Raw genomic sequence first — 13,835 nt, 5'->3', positions numbered from 1 at the left:
GGGGGCAGGGGGGGTTGAGAGGCTGCGGGTGGGACGGTGTTGGGTGGGGAGGGTTTGGATGTTGTTTGCTGTAATATACAGAAAGGCGGTTTTTCGCATACGTTTGCCCGCTTACCTGCGTGCTTACAGCGAGGTGGGAGTTCTGTCCCTCAAGTGTATTAATCACTGTGCCGTGCTTTGCAGACCCTAATTTTTTCATTTTTTTTTTTGGAGGGGAGGCAGCGTGTGCCAAACCAGATGGCCCCGTATTACAGAATTTCTCTTTACGCTTAGATTCGGGGGTGATACGGGACTAGGTGACTTCTTGAAAAAAATGCTGTAAGAAACATGTCTGGTTTTGCTATTCACAAACTTAGAAAATCACAGCACAAGTGCAAGCTAGTTGTCTTGACTTTTTATTAAAGTTTCCCAGTGCCATAAATGCATCAGTGTGTGAGTGTGTGCCACAGAGTCAGGTACCATCCGTGTTGTGTGGGAGATGCACTGGCCCGCTCACTGCCGCGCAGCTGGAAATGGTTTAAAAGAGAAGTTGCTATCAACCCCGTGTTGCAGTCATGACCGAAGATCTTAACAGTAGAATAAATATTTACAAGTATTGACTGTGATATATTTGAGGGAAGAACACAGGTCTTTTATTTTCACAACTTCCGATCTCCAGGTTTACAGTAGCATCCATGTTAAATGGGTTCAGATACTGGTTTTGAGGCTGCTTTATTCACAGAGTCCACTTAAGAGACGAAAGCTGCAGGTGCAAGAGAAAATGTGTAACTCTGTGTTTGAAAACAAGTGGATTAAGTTCAATGCTTAGACCAACCACTTCAATTTATTTTTTTTTCCCCTAATTGTAACATTTTCTCTTCTCTCCAAAGGCTTTCTTGTCTTCTGCCTTTCTGCAGGGTGATGATGTTAAAGTTCTGCCAGTAGAGGATCGCTCCCTTTGGAGTCGGGTACGGACCCTCCCAGGTAACCTTCCCTGCAGAGGCGTCTTCAAAATGGCGTGCTTAGATCGGCTTTGCCACTTTGGGAGTGCAGAAGTGTAAAACAGCCAGCACGGCTGTGTGATCTGCAGGACTAATCTGTTTTCAGTTGTGGTCAGTGAAACACAAAGTTCTTTTTTTAAAAAGAAAAAAAAAAACAACTCACAAATCAAAGCTTGTTAATAGTTACAGGCTGTTGCATCCTTAGTTTAATGCTGTCTTTTGTCAGTTAAACTGCCACTGTAGCTGATAACTAATTCAGTATTTTAAGTTTACCATGATTCTGAGCTGTTTTGCTTGGTGCGAAAGTGGGAAGTCTCGTATTTCTCTTTTTTGGGTGTCAAAAATCATTGGAGTTACATAGTTATACAGTTATTTTAGCATTTTGAGTAACTCATTAAGTCTGTTTTGGCAGGTAAAAGCTTGCAGTGATTTTTAGATTTAAAAGGTGCTTTTAATATTCTGATAATAAGGTTCACTCAGTAGAAGTCCTATTTTGTAAAAATAACTCTGGTAGATACTGCTGGAGGGAGAGAATGCTGATTTTTTTTGGAGTTACCCATTTTACCAAATAGTACTTTGATCCCTCAGAAAAATAAAGATCTACTATATAAAATCAATATACACATACATGACATGTAATACTTTAATACTTATTGAGAAACAATGCTTCATTCAAAATAGTCATTCATCTGATTAATTTCTGTATTTGTAGAAACATCCTTTTCCCATATAAACTCTGTCCTTCTTCTAAGGACTTATTGTGAGTGGCTAGGTTTAAAAATTTTCCACTTCAATCGTAAGCACCTTTTCCTGTGTCATATATTATTGTGGAGGGTGCACTGGGTGGCTGTACGAGCGAGGAAAAGAAATATTTCTGTATTGAATTGACTCAATGTAGGTCAGTAATTTTTGCCAGCTCATGTGCAGTGTTAGAAATACACTGCAGGGGATTGTCATCTGGCAACCTGGAGAAAAATGCTTGTGGCAGAAGGCAAAAGACAAGAATACCAGGCACTGTGTTACAAGTCTTTTGGGCAACTCATTGGTAGCCAGCTACCATACAGGGCTGGCAGGTAATGCAGACATTGCTAACTCATGTTGTAACACATAAAATCAAAATACAGAGCATGAATGCGCAAAGTACTTCAGTAATCTACAAGCGCTTGCTCCCATAGGGTACCAGAGTGTATGATGTACTCCCTTGACTGAGTACATCACAGACCTGACTTCCATAACTGAGTAAATAAAAAATCTGGTTTTGAAGCATCTAAACTGGCATGTGGGAGCGTGTCCATTCCCTGAGTGAACTGACAATTTGGTGATCCTAATAGCTGCTTATGTCTTCAAAGCCTTTCTTTTTAAATGAAGGTTTGTTTCCCCTCCTGTTTGCAAAGAAAGCATGTGGTTAAAGGGTAAACCTATGATTTCAAAAGCAATTAAAAGGATCCTCTGAATATATTTGCACGGCATCTCATGATTTTCAGTTAATTTTGTGAACTCTGAGGTGGCCTACCCTTATGTTTTTTGACAGCTACGTGTCAAAGATAATCTATGTGTATTTGCTCTTAGTGAACTAGATGATCGCCTGAGGTCTCCTCCAGCTGTGTTGCACTGGTAATGCTGCTTGTGTTAAAGCATGAGTCAGAATACAAGTTTACTTTCTTAAAATAAAAAGGAAGAAGGCTGCACGTCACTATTTGTCTTTTCTGTGAACATGAGACTGTCAAAAAACAGTAGTATTCTACAACTATTAGCAGGCACCTCAGCTTACGTGTTTTTACACTACAATTGTATCAGCTTCACCCTGCGTGTGTTTCACACACTAATGGAATCGCGCGCATTGTGTGGCAGGAGCCCTTAGTTTGTTTTTCTGCCTGATGAAAATGTCGACGCTTCCATGCCAAGTCTGAATTCAGCAGAAGGTGAACTGACAAATGTTTTTTGTTGGTTTAGTTTAATTATAAGATTGAAAATGTATACTTTGGTCCTTGTTCACTATGTGCAGCGTTTTGGAAATCCTGTTTTTATTGTAGTCTTCCTTTTTCACTTCCTCTGGACCTTTTCACAAGACGATTTTGGGCACATGCTTTCCTATCTGGTCTTAAGGCAAACACAGATATTTTTTGGTTTGTTTGGTTGGTTGGGGTTTTTTGTTTGTTTTTGGCCACTTAGCCTCGCTCACCACCTCTGACTTTCAAGTATGGCTGAAGTGGGCATTGTCTGGGTACATGGCCTAGGGAGCCCTGCTGCCTGTTTTGCCTGTGCCAGAGGTCTGGAGAGCCAGGCTGGTGGCTGACGACTGCAGGAGGGCTGGGTGTGCAGGGGTGGAGATGCTGGTGGAGATGATGGGAAGGATGGCCTTGCAGCCAGCAGAGTGGGAAGCTTGCCTCCCTGGAGCTTGCTCCCTCCAGCACCCTCCGAGCTGGGTCCCTTTCCGTGGTAGAAACCTTGTCCCATCCTGTACCCAAAGTTTGGGGATGGCAGGCTTGGTTTTGCCTGATCTTTTGGGGGCGCTCCCCAGTGATGCTTTCTCTCCAGCTGCTGAGCACCGGAGGAACGTGCTAGCTTTGTCTGTTCCAGAACGGAGAGGGGACTCAGCCTTCAAACAGACAAACCACGCGTGTTTTGCTGTGTAATGCACTGGCCTACAGTGCAGCCAGAGCTATGGTTGCCACGTGGGTTAGGATACCTTTGCTACTTTCATTTGACTAGTTCACAGGCTTGGTATAGATGAAGAAATGCCAGCATGCACTTCAGTGTCAGTTTGCAACGCAAACGTACAGTCCCAGTCCCCTGAGGCTTGTTCATTCCTTCCCATCACTGCATCTTTGCTGCCGTTGCCTGTGGTCAGTGCATTTGGGTGAGCAGGTTCACAGCTTCCAGTGTTGCAATTGCCAGTTCAAGCTGTGGTGCAAATGAAGTCTAACCCAGGCACAAAGTGCAGCAGGACCTATGGTGCTTGCCCGGGGGGGAGGTCCTGTGCCTGGCATTGCTCCCTGATAATGCTGGCTCACCTTCTTACAACCGCATGAGAAGAGCATGCATGCCTTAGCAGAGAACACGGGTGCCTAAATTGGCATGATCTCGTCCTACACTTTATCCAAGTTGCTTAAAGGCAATTTAAGGAAGGTCCAGCTCATAGCATCAGGAAACCTAGTCCAGCAGCTCAGCTGGGAGCATCTATTCAGATGGCTCCTCTTTATATAGATGCGAGAGGCCATATAATTATAGGAGTTTCATGGATCTTCATATCTTTTGGAGATGAATCATAGCATGAACTCTGAAAGAGGGCACACTAATCCAGCTGGCTTCACTACTGGGTAAGTAGTCTGTGGGTTAGGCTTCTGGTCTTCTCATTCAGCCAAACCCCAACTCTCTTGAAGTTAATCGTATAAAACTCCAGTTGATTTCAATGAAAACAGGAGTTTCCCTACTGACTTTAATTGGTATTTATTTGGGTGAAAGTGGAGGTAAGGACGTGTAAGCATCATCAGCCTAGTTGCACAAGTTCTTAAAAATTAGAATAGTAGGAGGGTTACATCTTTCATGAATCACCAGGGATTTCAGACATTTTTAATAGCCTCAGGATGGTTGCAGCCTCTAAAGTGGCTATGCAAATGTGAGCGTGAGCCAGCACCATTGATGCCTGCTGCCAAAATGTTAGTCCTAGAAGCTACTGAATTGTAAGGGTTGTTCAAGGTTTATTCTCTCCTTTTCTCTAGCTAGATGTAGTCCTTTTTCTGTGCAGCAGCTCTGCGCTGAAATATTCTCTCAAGTGGTAGCTAACTTAGTTCCTCATGGGTACCTTGTTTTAGTGTATTTCATATCTGCCATATACTCTTTGTTCTACTCTTGTCAAAAAAAAAAAAAAAAAAAAAAGGTGCTCTCCAGGACTCTTCTTACCTTTATTCTCTTGATTTTTACCTCAGCCTTTTTCTCCCTCCTGGCAAGGTACCCACAAGGGTTTTTCAATTACTTGAGTCTAAGTAATTACTTGAGTCCTAAGTGGTCTGAAGTACCATGTTCTTTGACTAGAAATCAGAATATCTGGCACCTTATCTACAGCTGAGCTGCTGTGAGATCTTGGGCATGCCATTGCACTTTTCAGTGCATTTGTCTGCACTCTCTTTGCTTCTTAGCACCCCTCCATCCATAATGTCCTAGTTAGTTATGAGGAGAGCAGAAGTTTATATACATATATGTGTTTCTTGAAAGCTATCAAGCTTCTACTCTTACCTGCAACATTTCCTTAGGTGGCATGATTGTACCCGTGGCAGATAACTCTCACAGGTTCAAAGCTATGCAAAACCAAATATGCACCTCTCTCTCTTTTTTTTTTTTTTTTTTTTAATCTTTTTGTAATGGTTTGAATGTTTTGCTGTGTGTGAGGCGTGGGTAGATGTTTCTGTGGTTCCCAGAGGCGGGAGGGTGAGGAGTGGGTGACAGGGGAAATGGGTGGTGTGGTCATGCAGGTGTTTAGGCAGTGCATATAGGGAGGTCAAGTGAGTGGTCAAGTCAGGTGCATGGTACTATACAGGGCGAATATTTGCCATGCATTTATTTATACATGGTGTTCCTCAGTGGAAAAACTGCTCTTTGCATTTTAAGTCTGACTTTCTGGTTGTTTACCAGTTTTAAAGCTAGACTGAAAATTTGGATTGATTTAAAAACCAGTGACCAAGTTTCATTCTCAAACGGAGCAGAGTGCCACACAGTTTCACAGTCTGGTTTTCTTTACCTCAAACTGAAGGTAAAATAAAGGGCATCCTTTGGGGAACAGCTGTTCTTTTATATTGATATTAACTATTTTTATCAGTTTAGAAAGAAAGAGGTCATCAGGTTCTGGGATCTCCGTTGCACAGTGAAGGACAGAAGGGTTTTTTTCCAGAATTGACTAGCTGCTTTTGGAGGCATCCAGTTATTTCCTGGTATTACCTAACTCATTTATTTTTGAAGGACCTGCTGTAGAAAGTGAGTACTCTGCCCTTTCTGAAAATCGGTGCTTTGCAAAGGATCTGAAGCTAGACATTTACAAATTAAAGCCTCTGAATTTTGTAATTCAGCATTTTCTTTGAACACAGATTCTTACCTCCCCTGTGCCCTACTCTAGTCCCCAAAGCAGCAAAATGGAGTCCAAATTTCAAGAGGAACATTGGTCTCTTCTGTGATATGTTGTTGAGATGCCTCTTGTAAAATCCCATATGCTCTAGAAAATGTGAAAAGTAAACAGTAGAGGAAGTATGTTCACTAACTAGACTTAGTGGGAGCTTCTGACTAAGAATACACTCTCTTACTAATAAGGAAACTGTTTTGAAGTTTGAAAATATGTATTTTGGTCACAATGCATTGTTTAGATGATTGATACTGATAATGTTGCGTGCTCTCAAACCACAACATGTGGCCTCTATTTCCAAAGCTGCTGCAATCTGTTGCAAAATCATAAGAGAGTTGAATTGGGAAAATAAAACCTACAATTAAATTCCAATTTAAAAATAAGTATCAACCCAAGCAGCCTGGCCTTTGGCAGGGCTTTTCTACTGAGTCACATGTGGAAGGCTGCCTTTCGTCTTGAAGGCTGTTAGTTTCCAATCTGCTTGCTTTCTCGTCTCCCATCTCTTGCATTCGTTTATTTTATTATGAACACTGGTCTTAGCTGCCTACATGTTTGGGGCCAAAGTCTGTCTGGCTTTTACCGAGAGTGGAATACTCCAAAACCTCCTGTCACTTGCAGCAAGACTCCAGCAGGATACTGAATGCCCACATCTGCAAACTGAGCAGGTGCTTGGGTTGTTACTGAAACCTAGAGTGCACTAATTGCAGGCTTTGTGGTATAGTATATAACACGGGCTTTTTCTGGTTTTCTAGGGCTATCTAGCCACTTCTGTGTGTGAAATTTGGTAGCATCGCAGTTACTTCTGAGTCCATTTATTGCATGTTCAGTGCCTGTTTCCATCGCTTATGAATGTAGGTAGCTCTTTCTTTGTTCCTGTTCATGAACTGATTTCCCTTTCTCTGATGACATGCAGAACGCTGACATAGCCCGAGTGGATGGATTTCCCATTGCAGGATTGTTTGTAGGCCATTTGTGGTCAGTGCCTCCTGTTCTTCACTTGCCACGAAATGTGCTCCTTAGCTGGGTGAAGCCTTTCAAACAAGAGAAGAGTTGGAACTGGGTTTCAGTTAGAAATTTTGGGACATGGAATGACTTGTGCTCACAGCTTTCAAATCTGCTCGCAAGCCCCTGTTGACCTCTTGAATATAAGAGATCATACAGGGACAACAAATTAGTATTCCAGTAGTGTGTAACTGCTAAAAGTGCTCATAGGTGTTCCCACCCATAAGTTGAGATGTCTGTCTACTGTATGCCTTGCAAGCACCTGAAAAAAACCCTTCATTTGTCAACAGGCTTACTGTTCCTGTGCACCAGTCAACAAAGGTATCGTGGCAACATCTTTGCAAAGTCAGGAAATGTTCTTACTGTAATTCTGCCTATTCGAAAACTGAGGCACAGACATGCTGTGAGGGGCTTTTCATCTCACCAGTCTGATAGAGCCAGGACAAGAAGCTACAGATGAAATCTTGGTGCTCCTTAGTCAGTGGAAGTTTTCCTCTTTGCTTCCAAGAGCCAACCTTTACTGCAGTACTCATGGAGGGTCAGTCTAGTGCAGTGACTACACCGCTTGTCTTACTTGTTTGACAGCAGTGAGTTGGCCCTGCTCATTTTGGACCTGAAGCTATTCTCTGTGTGACTTCGTCGTCAGTCCTCTTCAACTTGAAGTACCATTTAGCAGCGGTGCAGTTGTCAGTGTTAGCGCATCTGGCGCTGATATGAAGATTGCAAAAATTCTGTGCCCATTTAAGTAAGCATCAGATCTGGGTACAATTTTTCATTGTGTTGAGCTGAAATACTTTATTTCTGAAAAATGCTGATTCATTGGAGCCAAATGGAGACCAAGAACTGCATCTAACTAGGTCCCGATTTCTATGAAGAGCAGAGGCCCTTCAACTTTGATTGTGCACATCTCAGGAAAGTGCACCAACCTCTAGATTGTTGGGGGTGGTGCCGGTGGTATAGTTGTTTTTGTGAAAAACCTCAGAAGGTCTTGATTTCGTTCCAAGGCAGTACAAAAGCATCTTTGAAATCATGAAAAGGTTTGTGGGATGGGCAGATGAATGTTCCCATCCAGATTTGCTGACAGATTTTCTAGTAATGGTTTGCTACCTTTTCATGACAATGAAAGGAGAAGTTAGATTACAGAAAACTAAACCATATTTCTTAGCTCAAATCAAAGTGGTTTTATTTTAAAATAATAAGTGGGGAAAAAAAAACAGTCCAAATTATTTACCAAGATCTGTGGCAGGTATCATGTCAGAGTTGCACCATTTCCATTTCACATAGCAAACCACTTTAGTCATTAAGTTCTTTTAACACAGATAAAATACGCATTGTGTTATATTACTCAAGTCTACCTGGTTAAATACTTCAAATCACAATAATTTTGTATCATCCTAAGCTTTTTTAGTGATAACAAACAAATAATGAATATTAACATGGAATAGTAAAAATTCCAGAAGTTTGTTCAAGCATAGGTTGCCTTTTCTTTGCAAGAAATCATTGAAAATAATGTTTACAATGTCATGAAAATGTCAAATAGATCTGCAGTTTACAAGAGTAAAATAAGTTCCTTCATAGGGTACAGTCTTTTGGCTGAAAGCATAAAAGAATCCAGAGAGTTTTGCTTTATTGAATTAGTTACCTCTTTTCTATTTTTTTTCATTCATGTGGAGCATTTGCTGTGGCATTTATATGTGATTTTCTTCAAACCTGACAATATTTAGCAAGTTTATTTGCTTTTTTCTAGATGTCAGTACTAAAGCTTTAGGCAATGGAAGGAGATCTTGACAGATTTCCTTGGTCATTGTTCCAATTTGATCTGTTATTTTTAAGTATTTAAAAAAAAAAAAAAAAAAAAAAAGAAACTGGCAGCCCTAACTTAAAATTACTTAAAGTCTTGTAGATTGATTTTATTCCAAAGATACTCTTCTGCTTTGGGTGGGGATTGAGGAAATGATGAGTCTAATTTACTAAGAAAACCTTCTTTAAAACAAGATGTGATTATTTTTTTTTTCTGTAATAAAAATCATATGTTAGTTGAAAGACAGATCTTAGGCTTCTTTTTGTAACTAAAAAAGTAAGTCTGGTTGTGTACTAGTAAAGGTAGATGGAGAATAAGAAATTGAGAAGAGACTATTGAGACAGTAGTTTTTGAGGGTCACTGCAAGTAAGATTAAAATTTGAGCTGACACTGTTCTGATTTTCAGCTACTGGAAGGTCTGAAAACACAGTTGATGTTCTTCACGCATTTGTAAGCCTGAAAAAGGAGTTTGGCCGTTAGGTGTGGGGAGAAAACTCTGTCACATGGAGGAAGAAAAACAAAATCTTTTAGAAGAGGTAGTGGGGGAGAAAAAAATTGCAGGCAGTGAAGGGAGGGGAGAACAAAAAGCTAGTGTGTGTTTCTGATGCCCACCTTGTAGCCCAGGCCCATAGCCTGCTATCTTACTGTGTGCCAGAGAGCACACAGTGTCACCACCAGTTGCTGAAAGACGCTTTTGCCTCTACTGACCCTGTAGTGCCAGCTCTCCGTCCGCTCAAATGAGGGCTTGCTCTGTTAGCCTGTGGGTACGGCAGGGAACTGCCTGGGGAGTTGGGCAAGACGTCCACGCCTTGGTTTCTAGGTTTGCGCTGCCCTCGGGTGAGGCATGGTTTTTGTTTCTCTGGCTGCATTGAACAGCATGACCGCAAAGTTCAATAAAAAATGCAAATACGAGGATTTATTTGTAACACTTACAATAGCCATCCCCATTTACAGATGTTTAGAAAATACAGAGGTGCGAAAATAAAAGCTATAGTGAATGTACTCAGGGTGCACATATGTCAGAGCGATACCTCTTCTGTTTACAGATTTTTTGCCCTGCTGTCCAAATAGTAGTTGGGTCTTTAAGCTTTGCCCATTTCTTTCTGTTTCTCATGAATTATGTAAGCTGGTATATCTGTCTTCCCTTTGAAGCCTTTTAGTGGGTCTGCATGGGTGTAACTGTTCACCTTAAAACTCAGTGTCCCCTTCTTAAGTAGGAGAGAGTAAATCCTTTTAGTTAGACCACTCCCTGATTAGAATAAAAGTATCTTTCCATGGGTTTGTAAAATGCCTCATTGTTATTCTAGGAATAATCTTCTGCATCTGGTTGCCTAGAAAACAATTCTTAGCTTCAATGAAATGTAAAAGTCTCTCTCTTCTCTGGTGATCAAAGTGATCCAGGGACTATTGCTGCATATCTTTCTGTTTATGAGAGACTTGTCTCTGAGTCCCTGTGCTTAGTTACAGTATGGATTTGTGTGCCAGCTTATTCCTTTCCTGGCAAAGTTGGGAGAAGGGAACACAGAACCAGACTCTTAAAACTTAACTTGAAACACTGCTGCCCAGTAAAACCATACAGGGTTTGCTGTACAGCAAATTGCATGCAAGTTGTTACCAGCTTATTTTACTTCTTATAAAGTAGACTCAAACATGTATATTTGCTGACTCTTTCTTTCATGGGCAGAGTTGAATTTGCTTTATCTTACAGGGCTGTAAGTACCATTAAAAATCTTTTACATATTGAAATTCAAGATTTATTTCCATGTATTTTATCACTTAGTGATAAGATAACTTCTGTCAACACCTTTGTGGGTTTTGTGAAAGCTAGTTCAAAAGCTTCAAAGGCTAAGTGCAAAAGAGAAGAGAGATAAAAATCTTTAAAAATCAGGAAATATAAAAGAAAAGTTTCTAACAGTCTTTTGACGTAGTCACATTACACATTCTGGATGCTTTATGATACTGATTTATTATATTTATGACAAGCAGTTTTATATTAAGCTAAACATTTAATGAGCGACAACAGAGTATGAGATACTGCAACACAGCCAAGGTATCCCAGTGCTGTTGGAAGTTTAATTCGTATTTTAACTGTGCACTTCAAAACATTGTACCCTGGTTTCTTTGTTTTAAGCAAACATTTCTATCAATCATTGGCATTTAGAAAGATATGAAAGATTTAATAAAATAGATGTAGTCAGCTTTATGGAAGTCCATTACCAGTTTTCTGGTGAGATAACTCCTTGCTCCACATTTGTTCAGCTTGTAAATCTAGGAGATACTACAGCTGTTAAAAATGTGGAGCTTTCTCTGCTTCCGCACTCCATTTACTGTCAGACTTGACACCAGTTGGGCAAGTGATACCTTCCCCACAGCGTATTAAATGCAAGACCTTTGCGTTTCCCAAAGATTGCTGGATAGGAATGAGCCACCTTTATAGTGCTGTTTTATTTACAGAGCTGAACTCTGTAAATGAATTAAAACATTGGTGCTTTTGAATTCCTTTTCTGTGAGCATCCCTGCACACAAGGTTTCTCAGCATTCTCTGTGATGCTCTGGGCTTCTCACAGAGAATCACGCAAACGTTTGTGAAACTCTGGCTAATTTTGCTTTTCAGGCACATGTGCATTTGACTTTGACTCCAGTGGGAGAATATGTCTTTACATAAACCGGTTGCATCTAAACAAAGCAGACCTGGACTTTGAATGGCACACAATGTCATACCATTATATGACAACCCAAGCAGTCAGAAATTGTGTCAGATCCTCAAGTCTTAAAAAGCACAAGTGGGTTTTGCTGTTTTGGGGGTTTTTTTCCCCTTTAAGAAAAAGGTTAAATGCAGGATTTCTCTTGCTTGTCTTCTGGTTTCTCTACCTTCAGGTTATCTTTTTTTCTGAAATCACAGGGGCTAGAAACTTATTTTAATTATTGTGATTGAAACTAAGATTTAATGCTATAATAAGAAGCTGAAACTTAAAGAAAAATGCACAAGACTCAGGTTAAGAGAACTGGTAACACACAAATTCATTAAAACATTGCATTTCTAAATTCAGAAAACCTTCAAAAGACCAGATTTGATCAGGGTGGTTTTAGAACATTGTGACACGTTTGTGGGTAAGCTAGGAACCAAATAGAGTGTGTTGTTTTTCTTGCTCTGCGCAGAATAAAAACCTATATACATTTAAGTTCAAAGCTTGCCTCGGAGCGGCTTTGACTGAATCACGTGATTCTTTTCTGTAGTTTGCAGCACTTGTACTGGGGTTCCAGTGTAAGCGTTTGTGGATATTTCTCGGTACAAGGGTTTCAAATTTACACTATGCAGTGACACAGCGATCGTTGTGAACCATAATTTTGTGGTTAAGGTTTCCTATTCCATTTATCTTCATGTAAAGGGAAGCAGCGTTCCTCCCACCTGAAGTGCCGGCTGCATTTACACTTGCACCTCTGTCGCTTGTTTCTTTTTTTCAGCTTCTCTTGCTTTATTCTTTTCCTGCCATCCTTGGAGAGAGAAGTTCCTTCCTCTGCAGTCCGGGCTCCCAGTCAGAGGGACACAGAGCGCTTCCTCTTCCTAGCGGCATACTCCCCCGCAACAAAATTGGATAAAGAGTGGCTCAGGCGAGTGTCCAGAGTATCAGAGTTGTTGCCACTGCTGCTCATTTTTATCCGTGGGCACAGGCACCGGAGCATGGCTCTGCGGATGTAGTTGTCAAAGCAGTAGTAAATGAAAGGGTTGGCACAGCTATTGGCAAAAGCAAAAGGGCTGCTCACCTTCATGCCCAGCTGGGCAACTGTGTCGGGAAAACAGTCAGGCTGCTTCAGAAGTCCCAAAAGGATGGCCATAAGCTTGAAAAGGTTGAAGGGAACCCAGGAGATAACAAAAGCCGCCACTACAATGAAGACGATCTTGATGGATTTTCTCAGTTTCTTATCATGTTTCCCAGCTGTCTGATAGTGCACACAGAGTCTCTTGGTGATGGAGCAGTAAAAGGTTAAGATACTCAACAGTGGGAAGAAGAAGGCCAGGATTAAAAGCATCAGTGACATGATCTGTTTGGCTTCTGTCACGGCTTTGTCTGTACAGTAAGTCTTTCCATATTGCTTTTTCAGTTCTCTGGACAAAAGGGTTGGCATCCCTAAGCAGCAGGATAATAACCAGACACAGATGCAGAGTCCGCTGGAATACGATCTTGTTCTGACCCGTCTAGCAATAGAGGGATGCATGATAGCAAGGTACCGGTCCGCACTCATACAAGTGAGGAGGAGGATGCTGCAGTACATGTTGACTGAGATGACATAGGAACTAGCTTTACAGAGGAAAGATCCTACCCTCCAGCTCCCGTCTGACACCTCCTTGTCCACCCAGAATGGCAGTGTGATGAGGAAGATGAAGTCAGACGCAGCGAGGTTGATGATGAAGACGTCAATCAGCCTCTGGACCCGTCGCTTGAAGACCAAAGCTACTATCAGGATGGAGTTGCCGATGATGCCCACCAGGAACACAGCAGTGTACACGATAGGGAGGAAAGTAGACATATGTTGCAGATGCTGATACTGGCAGTTGTCATCGTAGTAGTAGTCGTAGTTGAAAGTAACTGTAGTCACGGGCGAAAGCTGGGTGGGTTCCATTTCTGGCCAGGCTGTCCTCATCCACGCTCTGAGGAACGCTCTGAGCTCCCCCTGCCCTTCCCCTCAAGGTCTTCTTTAAAAACATGTTAGCAAGTGAGGGGGGAGGAGTAGGGGGAGGGAGGAGGAAAAAAGTGGTTTGGGGGGGGTAATCTATATACGTTTAGCCAATCACATAGGCAACGGACAAGCGACGAGTCTCTTGATTAGTCAGAACCCTGTCTTCAGAATAAACGCTTGCTTCTTTTTTTTAAAATCAGGTTTAGTTTTACTGATTTTATCTTCATTTTGCATTTGCCTGTATAAGCAAACCAGGTTT

At 41.5% G+C, this 13,835-nt stretch overlaps 1 protein-coding gene across 1 annotated transcript; it reads right to left on the bottom strand.

The window, feature by feature from the left end:
* Positions 1-12,433: 12,433 nt before the first annotated feature.
* On the bottom strand, positions 12,434-13,540 carry GPR15 (G protein-coupled receptor 15). Its single transcript, XM_009879922.1, has one exon. It carries the CDS (start codon positions 13,538-13,540, stop codon positions 12,434-12,436), a length of 1,107 nt encoding a protein of 368 aa, XP_009878224.1.
* Positions 13,541-13,835: the final 295 nt, after the last annotated feature.

The sequence above is a fragment of the Charadrius vociferus genome, unplaced genomic scaffold (assembly GCF_000708025.1).
Source record: "Charadrius vociferus isolate BGI_N301 unplaced genomic scaffold, ASM70802v2 scaffold162, whole genome shotgun sequence".
NCBI lineage: Eukaryota > Metazoa > Chordata > Aves > Charadriiformes > Charadriidae > Charadrius > Charadrius vociferus.
The sequence above is the reverse complement of the archived record's forward strand: the minus strand, read 5'-3'. Positions and strand labels throughout refer to the sequence as shown.